Source organism: Silurus meridionalis, chromosome 8, assembly GCF_014805685.1.
Source record: "Silurus meridionalis isolate SWU-2019-XX chromosome 8, ASM1480568v1, whole genome shotgun sequence".
Classification (NCBI taxonomy): domain Eukaryota; kingdom Metazoa; phylum Chordata; class Actinopteri; order Siluriformes; family Siluridae; genus Silurus; species Silurus meridionalis.
Window position 1 is genome coordinate 432,780 of NC_060891.1, and position 16,088 is coordinate 448,867.

Genomic DNA, 16,088 nt, shown 5'->3' on the forward strand with positions numbered 1-16,088 from the left:
CACATTTACAAGACGGAATTTACAAGAAAAGCTGGACTTCATGAGGAAACATCGCCAAAACAGTTCAAAGCAATTTTTCATGATCCATTTATACTTTTGCTTTTTCTTTCCTGCACAAAAACCCACAATCTGCCTTCATTTGCGAATCCCCAGGAAAACTGTAATGCACTGGAACATGCACAAAAATGCACAAGAATGCAGGATAACTCGGGCGATGTGATGAGGTGAATATCGATGCTTCTGCTGGAGATGATGCATGTGGCAGTGCAGCTGTGGCTCCAGTGAAAGGAGACGTGTTAAATTGTGTTCATTGGGTTTCTTACTTCAGTGATGACCATCACTGTATGAGATTCTTGTCTGTGATGCAGTGCTCTGTTGATGGTTTCTGTAGACGTGGCTCCATAATGAAGCTTTAAAGAGGCGGGATGGTTCAGGCAGAACACCACCACATTCGCCTGGAGGTGAAATGTGTGACCTGATACTGATATTGCATGTTTCTAAATCTCTAGAGATTTGTTTTGGAATGAAAAACCCTGAGACAGAAGCGTCCTTGTCCTGAATGAAATTGTTTGTTCCATGATGACGATCCTGAACACATGAGAGTTAAACATAAAAGCTCCAAACATGGTTATATAATTTCTATAAGTGAGGTGATGCATATTTAATGTGGGATTAATGAGTTTAGACACTGTTTAAAGCCTCTCAACAGATGATTAGTAAACATCTCAAAGCTTCATTTTCACTTAAAGTTCTCCTGGATAACGTGTAACACCACAGCGCTCCTGAATTCTGGATTGTAATTGGTCAGAAGGTGTTTTTCGTTTTATTTATTTATTTATTTATTTATTTATTTATATTTATTATTTTATTTTATTATTATAGTTTTTGTGTACAGATGCTTTTTAGTGCACATGAGGGAGCTTTTACACTTATCGTGATACTGTGGTGTATATGGTTGGGCCAAAAGTATTGGGGCACCTGACTTCACCCACGTGTGGTTCTTCCACAAACAGACATGACGTTGGAGACACACAATTGTATCAGACGTCTTTGGATGCAGGAGCATGAAATTTTGCCTTCACTTGAACTAGGAGACCCAAAACCTGTTCCAACATGACAATGCCCCTGTGCACAAAGCAGTTCCATGGAAATCTGCTTTACATGAGTTGGAGTGGAAGATCTCCTCACCTCACCTATTGACATTACTTGTACCATTGTCACAAATCTCTAAAATCTTTGGGCTAAAAACTGTTTAATCAGATCACATCAACACATAATTACAGTAACTCAAAGCACATGGCAGGTTTAATGGGAACAGCGCAGGAACAGCGCAGGAACAGCGCAGAAACAGCGCAGGATTAGCGCAGGAACAGCACAGAACCAGCACAGGAACAGCACAGGAACAAGCACTTGGGTCCTGATTAAACTCATTAATCCCTGCACATGATGAAGGACCTTTGACTCGTACCAGTTGCGTGACAGTTGTTTCTAAGAAGTGTAAAAAGCAGCCTGATTTGGCTTGTGGAGATTTCATGTGCACTCCTCCTCACCTATTAAATGATCTGATAAACCAATCCAGGTCAGAGATGAGGCATGTTATCAGATAAATCGTATGTCCTCATTATCCTCCACTATAAATAAAGTGAGACGCTCTGCGATTTGACAAAAAAAACCTCTGAGATGCAGCGACGATGAGACTGAAGCGGACGGTAAGAACGAGAACGAGGACTTTTTTTCTAACTAATAGAGAAAATATTATTGTTTAGATTAAATACGTTATTTTCAGGGTTCAGAAAGAACTAAAAGATATGAAAAATAAAAAAAAAATTTCACTGAGTAAGTGTTTATGTGATGAAAATTAATCAGCGCTGGATGATCTAGAACCGAGATCTAATCTAGAAATCAACGACTTTACATGATGCCGCTGATGTGCAGTGTTTTTACAGAGAATTCACCTAAAAACTGTTCCGTAACATGATGCAATCTGATATTCCAGAATATTGGATTTATTACTGATGAGTTTTTATAAACATTAAACAGCATGGAAGCGTCTCAATCCCAGCGTTTCTTCCTGCAGGTTGTGTTCTGTTGGGTTTGCGTTCTGATGCCGTGTTTTATAAACTCCGCGTCGGACCAGATGACGATCTGCAACGTGAAACTGATAAACACCAGAGACATGCCCAAGACAATGAAAGGAAACGGCAACATCAACAACCGCTCGCTGTCTGCCTGGAACTGGATGTGAGTCGCTTTACTGCTACTGATGATAATAATAATAATAATAATAATAATAATAGTAGTTTAAAGGGTTCTGACTGTTATAAAGCACAGACACTAAAGACTCCAGAAATGTCTCCTTACAGAACTTCACCACAGTGACGATGTACAAGACAGATAATATTGAGATTATGAAGCGTGATTGTAATGATGGATTTTATTATAAACCTACACTAGTGTCAGAGCCTCTGTTCTAGAAAGTGAATCAACACCTCCTGACCAATCACAGCTCAGAATGTGAACGTGAATGAAGCATAACGTGTCTCTCTCGTGATGTGATGTTGTTTGTGACCCGTCAGCCCTCACACCAGTGCCCACAGGATCCCTGGAGTGATGTTCGAGGCCGAGTGTCAGTCTCATCACTGCACGCATCCGAACGCTTACCATCACACCGAGCTGAACTCCATCCCCATTTACAGCAACACGCTGGTGCTCATGCAGGACCCGAGAAACAGGAAGTGCTTCAGCGTGAAGTTCCAGAGAGTCACCGTGGGCTGCACGTGCGTGTGGGCCAAATCATCGCCATGACGATGCCCAGTCATCGGGTTTGACCTTCTCAAATAAAACGAATAAAATAAAATAATAAAAATGTATTTTATCAGACGATTATTAGATTATTGAGCTGATTATTACGTCACAAAGACTTTCGAACAGTTTGACTGGAATAGTTTGGTGTCCCCATACTTTTGGCCGATGTTGTACATTCACTGATATACACTAATCATTAACACACTGTACAGAAAATGATGCACATATAGATGTAAGATGATTTTTATCATTTTTACATATCGTAAAAATAAAGCTTTTTTCAATGATGCATGATGAAGTTTATAACATTTTTGTTCTTATATACATTACATTTATGTTTTAGTCTGTTTTATGTGTTTGAAAGACTGGACAGGATGCTGATAATAATTTACTTACACTAATACAATTTCAGTCTTTGTGAGAGAGAGAGAGAGAGAGAGAGAGAGAGAGAGAGAGAGAGAGAGAGAGAGAGAGAGAGAGAAAATAGTTATATTTTCAAAAAATATATATATTTCGTTTCCTTATCGTTATCGTAAGATCGAAAAATCGTTAATCGAACCATCGTACTTGTGTATCATCTGATATTCTTGTCCTTTCTAATCACTCTTCCGCGATTGTCCACCAGGAGGCTCTAATGAGCGCAAAATTAAAAAAATGTAAAATAATATTTTTTATTATATTACATTTTATTTTTTATTAAAAATGTACTCCATGACCTTCTACGTTTTCGTTCACACAACTATAAAAGCCTTAAAAAAATAAACATTTTAAATTTAAACCATGTCCAAACCCTGTCACTGCAGCGCCTGCTACTGGATCAGCGCTTACTGTTTTTTTCCTACCCATATTCTGACCGCTTCCGCATCAACAACCCAATAGGCGGACGCGTTTTATTACGTCCAGCCAATCAGAGCAAAGGCGACTGGGCTTGTTGGAATACAGGTGGTTAAAAAAAACAATATTCCACACAGTTCTGGTGTTTGAGGAGAAGTTAGCGTGTTAGCTCCTGCCTTACCCTGGAGTTCTGTTCATTCCAACAGTTTATCTTATTTTTATTTCATTTTAATCTCAGGTCTGTGAGATAAAGTCACATTTCTGCGTTTATGTTAGCGGTACTCTCAGTTTGTTAACCGAGCCCGGGTTAAGCTTGGATTAGCTAGGTTTAGCTGGCTGATTAGCTGGCGATAGGTAAGTACTGTTATTATTATTATTTAGAATAGATAAATGATTTCGAGGATGGGGATGTTATTTAGATGTGATTTGTGGTGTAAATCAGCGAGTTTATTTATTTATAGCTACTCTTTTCTCTCGCCGTTGAGATGAGTAGCTGCTGTGGGCTGTGTCTCAAACGGTGCAGTGAGGAACACTACGGAGGGCACATGCGCCTTTACTGTACAGCCTCTGCAGTGCGCGAGCTCAGACACTGTACAGACATTTGAACACAGCCCGTGCAAATGCTCCTCTATTATCCTGGGAGAGAGTGACTGTGTGTGTTTGTGTGTGTGTGTGTGTGTGTTTGTGTTTGTGTTTGTGTGTGTGTGTGTGTGTGTGTGTGTGTGTGTGTGTGTGTGTGTGTGTGTGTTTGAATTGTACAGTAGAGAGTGTGTAAATGGGGAACAGTGCTCTCAAAGCTCATCTGGAGACCTCAGAGAAAACCGGAGTGTTTCAGTTAACAGGCAAAAACCTGCAGGAGGTAAACACACACACACACACACACACACACACAAATAAACGCAGATTGCTGCTTTTCTCGTCGGAATTTTTGTCCTGTAATATTGAAATACATCCCTATAAATATTTAAATGTGTAAATTTGCATATTTGATTAAAACAAAAAGAATTAAAATGTTAATTTCACCGCAACTCTCATGGGAAACACTTTTCTATAAAACTTTTTATTTGTAAAATTTCCACAGTTTTTCATTTTGAGATTTTTGGTTCTGTAAAAAACGTACACACTCATTATTCAGAAAATAACGAATATAAAGATGTGGGTGTGTGTTAATAATTAATTATATATATATGAGAAAAGCGTGTTCTCTCGGGTCCAGTGTGTAGTTGTATGCGTCGTACACTGTATTTCCTGTGTGTGATGTTGTAGTTTCCGGAGGAGTTACAGCGACTCACTGGGAATCTGCGCACAGTCGACTTGTCCAACAACAAAATCGAGACGCTGCCCGCATTTATAGGAAACTTCCAGCAGATGAAGAGTCTGACCATCAGCAACAACCGCCTGAGTGAGAACCTCTTCATTATTAACATGCTAATTACACGCCAACCATTTGAGGGAGTAATAAATAGTATAATAAAGATTTGCGTGTGTGTGTGTGTGTGTGTGTGTGTGTGTGTGTGTGTGTGTGTGTGTGTGTGTTCACAGCCAATCTCCCTGCAGAGATGGGGAAGCTGAAGAAGTTGGAGACGTTGATGTTAAACGGTAATCAGCTCACTCAGCTCCCCGCCTCGTTCTCTCAGCTTAAAGCTCTGCGCACCCTCAGTCTCTCAGCCAATCAGTTCAGAGAATTTCCCAGCAACCTCGGCTCCCTGCGTCAGCTCGACCTTCTCGACTTGTCCAAGAACCACATCCAGGCCGTTCCTCCTGAGGTGTCCGAGCTGCAGGCCATCGAGATCAACCTCAACCAGAACCAGGTCCATGTGCTCACTTTAGTACTCAGATCTCACACTGCACACCTTTCAGAATATTTATGATTTATATAAAATGAATAATCATTAATGTGCTTAGTAAGTGTGTGTGTCTCAGCTTTAATCTGTTTATTGCTCTGAGGTGACGACTGACACTGACGTGTTTCAGATCTCCGCTCTGTCTCCGGAAGTTTCTCGCTGTCCGAGACTGAAGGTGCTCAGGTTGCAGGAGAACTGTCTGGAACTTTCCTCCATCCCCTCCTCCATTCTCACACACTCCAATGTGGCTCTGCTCTCTATCGAAGGAAACCTGTTTGAGGTGAAGAAGCTGCGTGATCTCGAAGGATATGACCAGGTAACTAACACACACACACACACACACACACACACACACACACACACCACATAAATGGACCCGATGCAAAACAACTCCTAATGAAATTGTATAATGTACTATTGCTGCTCCTGTGCACAAATCCAGCTTCATGACAATCTGCTTTCCATGGGTTGGAGTGGAAGATCTCCTGCTATAGAACTCCAACTCTACTGAACACCTTTGGGATGAATGTGAACTCTAGTGGAACATCTAAATGGAGAAATGGGACTAATATACTAAATGTGGAACAGTGATCTTACGTCCACAAACTTTTTGCCATTTAGTGTAGTGTGTTATATGTTCTAATAAACAATAATATTAATAATGAAAACAATGAAATTATAAAAACTGCATGAAATAAAGGTAAAAGTGATGTACCAGTTAAAACAAGGCAAATTTATACACAGAATTACAAATAAAATAAATACACATTTTATCTCTATTTGTTTAATCAGTGACAGTTGGAGCCTGAATGATTGATTAATGCAGATCATCTGATTGTTGAGGTTTATTGGGTTATAATAAAGTTTTAGTCCATCACACAGACCACGCCCACACAGGCCACGCCCACACCGGTTTGTCTCCCTCGGAGTGTGAGTGTAAACACTGAATGTTTGAGAATAAAACAGACCTGATCCTGGGTTTATTTATTCAACAAAAAGCTGAATCTGGACCAAGAGAAAGAGAGAGACACAATCAGGAGACGTCTCCGATCATAAAACATAACACATTTCTTAATTACAAATGGTGTAGAGTGCATATGATGCATCGCCATGGCAACCGTGTCTCCCCAGGAGGACAGAATTAATTCAGAGCAGAGATTCATTATAAATATGATGCGTTCCAGCAAAACTGTGATGATTGTTATATTAGTGTGAAATGCGTTTATTCATTACGTGTGTGTGTGTGTGTGTGTGTGTGTGTGTGTGTGTGTGTGTGTGTGTGTGTGTGTTTATTCCCTCAGTACATGGAGCGCTTCACAGCGACAAAGAAGAAATTTGCATGAAGGACAAAAAAAGGGTAACTAAGGACAAGACGGAAAAGATGAGACAATATTATGATGAACTTTTAATCTCCAGCACTGAGTTCCTGCTGGACGGTAAAGTTCAGGGAAGTACACTGTCTGGAAGAGAACACACCGCTTTATAATCTGAAGGCATCATTATGATGATACACATACAGTTCTTTCATTTCACTGTAGTATTAACACCAGGGAAAAGACACACACACACACACACACACACACACACACACACACACACACACACACACACACGAGAAACCTGTCCTCCAGAGTCCTAAAGACACAAGATTAAAGATTATTTATTATATAATGCCAATTAATTAATTTTATAATAATAATTATAATAATTTATGTAGGTATAAATCTCTGCGTTATTATAAACAGCTACAGGTTTCTATATTTATTCACTGTTTGGTTTAAAAGACAGACATCAGGATTTCTCGCTGCATGCTTATTGTTTTCTACAGTCACCTGACACACATAAATAGCCACACCCCCTTTCTGAAGCACCTTTATTTAAAAAAGATCAATTTTACTGCCTCAAAGTTAAACATTAATATCAGAAAGTTGCAAAAGTATACACACACATCTTATTAACGTCTTTATTAGTACAAATACTGCATCATCTTCTACCCTTCAGCGCGCGTGTGCGCACGTCTTCGACACTAAACTATACAATATATGCAAAAACATATGCAAAAACTAATAAATCCTGTGTCCTACTCAGATCTTATTTTATACATCATTATAGTGAACAGTAACATGCACAAATGTGTTATATTAATAAAAATATAATAAATACAAGTTTAATGATATTCAGATCATTTATTCACCCTGCCTCTATAATGTGTGTGTGTGTGTGTGTGTGTGTGGTTTTGGTAAAGACAGCATGTTAAATGAAGGGAAACTACACAGCTCACACACACAATGAAGTGCATCTTATTAGAAACTGTTGAAGATTGAAGCAAAACTGAGCTGCTGTTTAAATCAACTCTTTTTTTATTTGGTAACCGTGGATAATCAAATGCTCTTTTCTTCTCATATTGCTAATCTAACATGTTCTTGAGGATTTCTCAACATCATCAAGTGAATTCATCTGTTTCTGTCCACACAGGACACTCAGGTTCTTGTTCAGTTCCTCACCTGCCTCTAAAAAACATCCAGCTGCGCAGCTTGTGTTTGATCGTCCTAGGTTCTCAAACGCCAGTCCTAGGTTCTCAAACACCAGTCCTAGGTTCTTAAACACCACGGGCTTCATGTAGCTGCTGCATCAGATTCAAAACACTGATTCTCACTTACAAAACCAATGATGATTCCTCAGAGCTTTTATCTCATCCCATATTCCACCACACGCCCCTCTGGTCCACAGCCACTACAGGACCAATCCCACTATCTCTCATGGTACAAAGAATACCTGCTTCAAGACTCTTCTTTGTTCTGGCACCAAGGTGCTGAGTCTCAATCAGTCTTCAAACTATGTCTCAGCATCTCCAAAACTGCAGCTCTTGTGGTCTGCTCCTGGTCAGTATCTATCAAAAGTGCTCCAAGGAAGGAACAGTGGAGAACCGGCGACGTGGTCTGATCCAACAGACGAGCTCCTGTAGCTCAAACTGCTGTTAATGGGTCAGAAGTGTTTAAGCAGCAATAGAGGACCAACACAATATTCTAGCTGATCAGTGTGTATGATGTACACGTGTACTCGCGCATTATTGTATGACATTTTCTCCTCCTTTTATTCTAGGACATGTTCAGAAGTTGAAGCACCTGAGCTGAAATGTGAGTTGTGTGTTTAATTGTGAACTTCAGATTGAGTCGTGTTGTAGGAACAGTGTTGCGGGAGATCACGAGCTCATGAAGTATGAAGCAGGTTGTAGACTCCTGGCTGAAGAATGCAAATGAACCTGTGAATCTTTTTTATCAGGCTGTTTTCTGCTCCAACACTGAACTTGTTCATTAGATGAGTGCGGTTCTCCACGACATGGTTCTGCTCTACAGCTCGGCGTCCTCGCGCTCTCGACTTCCACCGCAGAGACGTCACGGTTGTGAGAAACATTCACACACGGTTGGTTTGTGATAAGAAAGTTTTATTGTGGCACATGGCTATAACAGAGATGTAAACCTTTCTCTCTCTCTCTCTCACACACACACACACACACACACACACACACACAGGTCAGAGTAACACTGATCAGACAGGCAGCAGTTTGATTGGAGTGTATTTACAGAAAACATGTAGAAAACATTTAACAAAAAAGATCAGAAAAATAACATCTGTAATAATGAAAACGAGGACACACACACACACACACACACACAGTGGTGTTGAACACTTGGCGTGGTTCTCCCGGTTCTCTCAGGCGTGTTTGATGGTGTATTTTCCTTTCTGCAGCTGCGAGATGTAAAGCTTCGACTTGCTCCCGTCCGAGCGCTTAAACCAAACTTCATCATGATTTATAGTCGTTATAATCGCACTGCAGGGGAGAGAGAGAGAGAGAACATGACAACAGAGAGAAAATGAAGGAGGATAAGAGAGAGAGGAGTGAGATGAGAAGTAGATAGGAGACATGAGAGAAGAGAAACAGATATTCCAACAGATTTAGTGGTGACGTGGTTGCTATGGTTACAGTGACCTTACTTATTCAGCCACATCTCTGGCCCTGATGTTTATAGATATATAGATATATATATATGTATGTATGTATGTGTGCGCGCGCGTGTGTGTGAGAGAGAGACTGTAAACGTACATGAGAGTCTCACCTGGTGGGAAACTCGTCCTTCTTGTCTATAGAAATGGTTTGTCCTCGATTGTACCATTCTCCGTCGTACAGCAGCCGTCCGTCCTCCGAGCGAGCGATGTGCTGCTGCTGCTTCTCGTTTTTAGATGGACAAACTGTAACTGTACACACACACACACACACACACACACACACACACAGCAACTCTTGAGCTAAAGAACACTCAATAATAAAATAACGTGTAAATTAACTACAATTAAACTACAGTTTTGATATTCATATGCATTGTGGTATAATAAAAATGGCATTATTTACTGTAATGAGCATTAGGATCCTTTTTGTGTGACATTATAAAGACGAGTAAATATGTAATAATTATAAGTGCAGTTGTAATAATTAACACTTTACCATCAGGTTTGACTCTGTGAGGTCCCAAAGTGGCCATGGCCTAAAAATTAAACATTTTTTTTAAAGTAAAAACGTGCTCGTTCGTGTAAAAGTCATATTTAATATCGTAAGAAAAGTGCGATTATTCCCGAACCTTTCTGATGGCGGTCCAGTCCTCCAGAATGTCCAAATCATGCAGCATGTAAACGATATACGGCCGTGTGCAGGTTAAAGTATATAATCAATCATTTTACACTGTACGGTCAAATGTTTGTGGACACCTGACCATAAGATTGCTATGTGCTTCTTTTTGAACATCTCATTCCACATTTAGTCTCCATTTACTGTTATAATGAGCTCCATATGTTCTGAGATGTTTTACTAGATGTTGTGGAGATTCCTTCAGCTACAAGAGTGTTAGTAAAGTCAGGTAGTGATGAAGGTGAGGAGGTTCCTGTGGTGCAGTCAACACCGTTCACATTCAACATGCGTTCACATTCATCCCAAAGGTGTTCAATAGGGTTCAGAGCTCTATAGCAGGAGATCTTCTACTCCAACCTTGTTCATGCTGGAACAGGTGTGTCTCTCCAAGGCAAAATTTCATGCACCGGCTTCCAAAGATGTCCGAGACGTGTGTCTCAGTGTGGCTGGGGAAAGTCAGGTGTCCCAATACTTTTGTCCACATAATTATATTATATACACAAATAAACAATGTAGGTGAAAGGTAAAGGATATCAGACACCGCCACAGGTTTCTTCTTCTTGTCTGGACTGAATGGATCTTTCCTCTTGTTTTTTCTTGACTGAAGTTCATCATTCCAAAGCTCTATTAAAAAAACACAAACTGGAAGTTACATCATAATCTCAATACTGTACATCAAAATAATAATAATAATGAAGAAGAACCTGAGGTGATGTCTATGCTGTGTCTGTCCTCCTCCAACCGGCGGATTTTTTCCTCTAGTTCAGTCTGAACCGTATCGAACAGCAGCAGCTTCTCGCTCTACAACACACACACACACTTACATTGAAGTAACTCAAAACGTGAATCTGTTGTGGTGTGTGTGTGTGTGTGTGTGATGCTCACCTCCCAATGCTGAAACGCTGCCTGAGTCTCACAGTCGTATTTGTGTTTTACTGACTCCAAACACAGCTCTCTGTAGATTCCTACACACACACACACACACACACACACACACACACACACACACACACACACACACACACACACACACGTGAATAATCATACAACACTTCATATAAACAACGCATTTTTTTTCTCTCTCTCTTTTTTTTAACGCCGCAGCAGCTTCTACGGTTATGTTCAGGATTAAGTCCAGTTTAATTACACAAGTATAAAACTAAATACGTTAAAAGATTCGTTTTCTCCAAAAATCTTTGTACTACATTTGGAGAACTTGATTAAAAACCTTTTTGTATCAATGTATCAACAGAATAAAACAAGTTTCTCAAAAGTGTAGACGTTTTACAGTCCAGCAAAATATAAAGTGTTATATATTTTCATGTATATTTTTTAATGAGAAGTAGATCAGTCAGCTCCTGTTGCTATGGAAACGGTGTGCAGCGAGCGCATTAATTTAAAGCTGCGCTGCTGTTGTCCAGATCTCAGCAATGTGGTAGAAAACACTCACACAAAGTTGTGTTGTTGAGCTTTGCATGAGGTGTGTGTGTGTGTAAGAGAGAGAGAGAGAGCGAGCGAGAAAGAGAAGGTCCATGTGTTACCTGCGACTTTAGTTCTGATCTGCATGTTCTCCTGCAGGTTTGCGAGAGGTTCCAGGTACTCTGGCGCTTTTCCTGAGATCACTTCCTGTAGTTTGGCATCGACCTGACTGAGACGCTCCTTATACAGGCTGAGACACACACACACACACACACACACACAGTGTTTCAGGTTATTAATAAAGGACAAACACATGGGGCAGGGTGAACTGGAGAAGGCTTCAGAAGTAGATACTCACTGATCCTTCAGGTCTGTAAACTGTTTCTCCAGGTTCGTCATCTCATCCAGACACTCCAGCCGTCTCCTCTCACAATCCTCATCATCCATCTCTACACACACACACACACACACACACACACACACACACACACACAGTTAAACACTATACTCACCCCAGCAGCTTTACACAGAGAAACGTGGCCCGTTGCAATGAAGGGAAGGGAACGAGGGCTGATGTGAAGGAGGCTTGTTAATGTTAATGTGCATCCATAATTCAGACCTTAGCAAATATGTATAGTGCAGAAATAACAGGGTGCCAAGACTTCTGCATAGTGCTGTAGGGTTGTCTGTACTCTAGTGTGTGTGTGTGTGTGTGTGTTACCTGAGCTCTCTCCATCCTCAGAGCCTGATGAAGTGTCGGTGTCCTCCTCCTCAGAGCTGCTGCCCTCCTGCTCTCCATAATCCACCTCCATCTCCTCCTGAGTGCTGTCCTTCTTCTCCTTCGAGTGAACTGGCATCTTTTACACACACACACACACACACACACACACACACACACACACCACACAATAATCATACCCTACACACACGCACCACATACTAATCACACAATCTCACTCACACACACACACACACACACACACACACACCACATACTATACACAAAATTACACACACACACACACACCCCACCACATACTATATCTGTGTATACACACACACAATCACACACACGCACCACATACTAATCACACAATCTCACTCTCACACACACCCCACCACATACTATACACAAACTTACACACACACCACACAATAATCATACCCTATACACACACAATCACACACCACATGATATACACAAAACTACACGCACCACATACTATATCTGTATATACACACACTCCGTTAGCAGTACAACGCTACACCGTTAGCTACCTGGTTGTGTTAGCTTGCTGACGGTCCCGGGGGCCGCTGTTTCCGCTTCCAGTCTCTCAGTGACGCATTAAAATTCTCTCCGAGCCTCAAACTGTGTGTCGGTGCGGGAAGCGGATCTCATCACCGCGCTTAGCCGCTCCGGGAGAGTCCACCGTCCGCCTAAAATAGCTTAGCTAGTTTCTAGCGAATGGGGCTAAGCAGCGTACTTGCGCCTACTGTGGGATTGTGGGTGATGTAGTTTTTACACACGTATGGTTTATTCCGCTCAGTAGCGCCTCGGCTGTTAGAGAACTACATTGACCAAAAATACCGGGCGGCATGACTGGAATGTTTACAATCTCTTGTACTAGACTCAAATAACCGAGTGAAGAAAAGTTAAACGGCATTTTTATACGGATAAATTGCATTATTTTAAACAGTTCAGCAAAAAAGACTTACATAAAAATAGCTAAAACTGGTATTTTGTGTTTTATAAATACATAAATATTATTATTTATCACTTATAATCAAGTAACTTGTCATTTTGACACCCAACAAATTTAAAACAAATACAATCAGATTTTTAAATAATGAGCATATAACTCAAATATATAAAATCCCACATTCCATTCCATATTTATTTTTTTACCAATAAAATATTTAAATCTTGTTTTGATCAAGCGATTTCTCTTTTTAATGGTTTATTAAGCATTTTTTTTACGTTTTATTTACTCCTGTGTGATTAACGCTATTAGAATGTGCTGATGAATGTCTTATTCTTGTATATAAAGATTGTATTGTTTATGATAGTGTGTATATATATATATATATATATATATATATATATATATATATATATATATATGTAACTCTGTATTGTTTTTATTATATTGTTATTAAAGTAAGATTATAGTATATTATTATAATAGTTTATTGTTATTTTTGTTGTTATCAAAATACTTTATTGATCCTGTAGGAAAATGCATTAGCTCACAGTATGCATATTTATTTATATTCTTTTCTTATTTACTTTGATATTTGAACTAAGTTATATATTAAGTAAAATGAAATGTGTAGCAGTAGTGAGATATATTTGTCATGTGTCAATAAACCAACCTCTGAATCTTAAATCAAACAAATCCATAAGTAAATAAAGGAGTGGATTAGAATATACAGGTGAGAGATGAGGTGTTGAATTATTCGGCTATCGATTGAGTTGTTTGTGTCCCTGCTGATCGGCGCCATGTTGGGATCAGTTCAGTAGAGACCGAGGGACAGAGGGAAGTGTGGAGTTGACTTTAGTTTATCTGCAGGTGACTGAACTGTCTCTATTGTCTACTCCTCGTGTCTCTGTGTGAGTGAGACAGTGAGGGACATGTCCTCTCCGCGCGTCAGTTCCGCTGTAGCGTGGTTGTGAGTGATTGAGTTCCCGCAGGCAGGCAGGAGGCAGAAGAGGCAGGAAACCCGGAGCCTCGGCTCTGCTCCGATCTGCTCCGGAACCATGTTCTCCAAAAAAACACATGGAGATGTACGCAAGTCCACGCAGAAGGTCCTGGACCCCAAGAAGGACGTGCTGACCCGACTAAAACATCTGCGCATCGTCATCGGTGAGTTCGAGATCTTCATCACCAGGCCCTGGAGCTTCACCTCCAGCTTTCCTGCATCAGACTTACACACACACACCTACTTCCACTTAAACACACACACACACACACACACATGCACTGTTTAATGCATATAACTTACAGCCAGATGACCGCATGCTGTGTGTGTGTGTGTGTGTGTGTGTGTGTGTGTGTGTGAGAGTGTGATGCAGTAGACGTTGATATGGAGATGTTCGTGTCAGTGAGGGAGTGTGTGTTGGTGCACTTTCTGTAAACAAACAAACACACACACACACACACACACACACACACACACACACACAGCACGACCCCTGGTGTTTTATTCCTCTTGTACCTCAGCAGTTTATTAACTGACTAAAGGAGTCTTTATCCGTTTATAGTTACATCTACGGTTGCGACAGGTTGAGGGTGAAAGCACCATCCATGCTTCAGATCCCTCACTGACCTCACGCTTCGCTCCTCTGTCGTTGGACGTTGGAGGACTTGAACTTACAGCTTCTGACACTGGAGACTCCTTCCACATGTTACAAAACCCGAACAGTATTGTAGTGGGGGTGCACAAACTTTTGCACACCGAGCATGAATGGATAGATAAAGCATTACACAGCACAGTGAATGAATAAATCATTACGGAGTGTGTCCCGTGTCATGTTGTAGACGTGGTCATAATACAAGTGGGCGTGGTCATAATGCTAGTAGGCGTGGTTAGGGGAATTATGGTTCCACACTGCGACGTTCCTGTGTGTAACTCAGGGGAGGAGCCTGAGCTTAATTGAGTCACTGAATAATAATGAATATTTATAAATTCTGGTGTTTTTCATAAATATAAAAGTGTTTTCAGCTTTTATGTTACATATGTGTGTGTTTAATTTCAAATGGGTTACATAATGGATAATAAGTGTGTGTGTGTGTGTGTGTGTGTGTGTGTGCGTGCGCTGGGGTTCCTCGGTTCTGGGTGGGGTGGAACCTCAGAGCATTTCCTCTGGGACGGGAGCAGGAAGTGTGAGAAACAGAAGGCATTGTGGGAGATTGTTTGAGTGCTGCAGCTTCCTGATCAACAAAGAAACATTGTATGTGTAGGTGTGTGTGTATGTGTGTGTGTGTGTGTGTGTGTGTGTGTGTGTGTGTGTGTGTGTGTAAGAGAAAGAGAGAGAAACAGAGATAACACTGCTATTACATCATCATCACACACACACACACACACACACACACACACACACACACACACAGTATTTTTGATGATAAAATGTTCTTCCTTGTGATGATGTAATTTCCTGCATTGTGATGTTTTATTCCTGTGTGTTAATGAACAGATTTCAGCATCTAATTAGGAAATGGAAGTCTGAATCACTACTGTGTGTGTGTGTGTGTGTGTGTGTGTGTGTGTGTGTGTGTGTGAGAGAGAGAGAAAGAGAGTTTTATTTTTTTACCTAAAGGTGTATTCGGGTCTCTATAATAATAATAATAATAATAATAATAATAATAACAACAGTAATAATCATTTCTTCTTTATTTTCTTATTATTATTAAATATACATTATTTATTTATTACATTTGTTATTATTATAGTATATTGGTTTTATTAATTTAATGTGCTGTGTGTGTGTGTGTGTGTGTGTG

At 40.3% G+C, this 16,088-nt stretch overlaps 4 protein-coding genes across 11 annotated transcripts in view; 3 read left to right on the forward strand and 1 right to left on the reverse strand.

Moving 5' to 3' along the window:
- The first annotated feature begins 1,661 nt into the window (after positions 1-1,661).
- Positions 1,662-3,061, forward strand: il17a/f2 (interleukin 17a/f2). Its single transcript, XM_046856442.1, has 3 exons — positions 1,662-1,709; positions 2,078-2,241; positions 2,577-3,061. The coding sequence occupies exons 1-3, from the start codon at positions 1,692-1,694 to the stop codon at positions 2,803-2,805; spliced, it is 411 nt and encodes a 136-aa protein (XP_046712398.1). The 5' UTR covers positions 1,662-1,691; the 3' UTR covers positions 2,806-3,061.
- A 688-nt stretch (positions 3,062-3,749) lies between these two features.
- lrrc57 (leucine rich repeat containing 57) lies at positions 3,750-7,648 on the forward strand. 2 transcript variants are annotated; one of them, XM_046856435.1, is made up of 6 exons: positions 3,750-3,993; positions 4,404-4,498; positions 4,906-5,041; positions 5,182-5,450; positions 5,614-5,799; positions 6,785-7,648. In XM_046856435.1, the coding sequence occupies exons 2-6, from the start codon at positions 4,415-4,417 to the stop codon at positions 6,824-6,826; spliced, it is 717 nt and encodes a 238-aa protein (XP_046712391.1). In that variant the 5' UTR covers positions 3,750-3,993; positions 4,404-4,414; the 3' UTR covers positions 6,827-7,648. The 2 variants fall into 2 exon arrangements, with proteins under 2 accessions (XP_046712391.1, XP_046712390.1); XM_046856434.1 differs by having other exon boundaries at positions 3,751-3,993; positions 4,401-4,498.
- A 1,263-nt stretch (positions 7,649-8,911) lies between these two features.
- Positions 8,912-13,092, reverse strand: brms1la (BRMS1 like transcriptional repressor a). 2 transcript variants are annotated; one of them, XM_046856432.1, is made up of 11 exons: positions 12,865-13,092; positions 12,308-12,443; positions 11,945-12,035; positions 11,709-11,836; positions 11,053-11,132; positions 10,872-10,968; positions 10,702-10,791; positions 10,121-10,185; positions 9,988-10,027; positions 9,589-9,740; positions 8,912-9,315 (listed from the first exon to the last, which is right to left on the reverse strand). In XM_046856432.1, exons 2-10 carry the CDS (start codon positions 12,441-12,443, stop codon positions 9,598-9,600), a joined length of 870 nt encoding a protein of 289 aa, XP_046712388.1. In that variant the 5' UTR covers positions 12,865-13,092; the 3' UTR covers positions 8,912-9,315; positions 9,589-9,597. The 2 variants fall into 2 exon arrangements, with proteins under 2 accessions (XP_046712388.1, XP_046712387.1); XM_046856431.1 differs by having other exon boundaries at positions 9,602-9,740; positions 12,865-13,090.
- Positions 13,093-13,911: 819 nt separating this feature from the next.
- Positions 13,912-16,088, forward strand: part of ralgapa1 (Ral GTPase activating protein catalytic subunit alpha 1) — a 47,424-nt gene continuing 45,247 nt past the window's right edge. For 2 of the 6 annotated variants that reach the window (XR_006926747.1, XM_046856416.1), the window contains exon 1: positions 13,912-14,450. Coding sequence is in view for 5 of the 6 variants with exons in the window: in XM_046856416.1 (XP_046712372.1) it covers positions 14,345-14,450 (106 nt within the window). In the remaining variant the exon portion in view is untranslated. The remainder of the gene's footprint in view (positions 14,451-16,088) is intronic. The other 4 variants (XM_046856417.1, XM_046856418.1, XM_046856419.1 and 1 more) reach the window with 4 other exon arrangements.

Bases quoted from the DNA above. Each gene is read 5' to 3' on its own strand.
- il17a/f2 (XM_046856442.1), top strand. The intron at 2,242-2,576 runs GTGAGTCGCTTT...GTGACCCGTCAG, and splicing joins CTGTCTGCCTGGAACTGGAT to CCCTCACACCAGTGCCCACA.
- lrrc57 (XM_046856435.1), top strand. From the start codon at position 4,415: ATGGGGAACAGTGCTCTCAAAGCTCATCTGGAGACCTCAGAGAAAACC. The intron at 5,042-5,181 runs GTGAGAACCTCT...GTGTGTTCACAG, and splicing joins CATCAGCAACAACCGCCTGA to CCAATCTCCCTGCAGAGATG. The intron at 5,800-6,784 runs GTAACTAACACA...TTATTCCCTCAG, and splicing joins ATCTCGAAGGATATGACCAG to TACATGGAGCGCTTCACAGC.
- brms1la (XM_046856431.1), bottom strand. From the start codon at position 12,443: ATGCCAGTTCACTCGAAGGAGAAGAAGGACAGCACTCAGGAGGAGATG. The intron at 11,133-11,708 runs GTAACACATGGA...GTGTGTGTGTAG, and splicing joins GATCAGAACTAAAGTCGCAG to GAATCTACAGAGAGCTGTGT. The intron at 10,969-11,052 runs GTGAGCATCACA...TGTGTGTTGTAG, and splicing joins CAGCGTTTCAGCATTGGGAG to AGCGAGAAGCTGCTGCTGTT.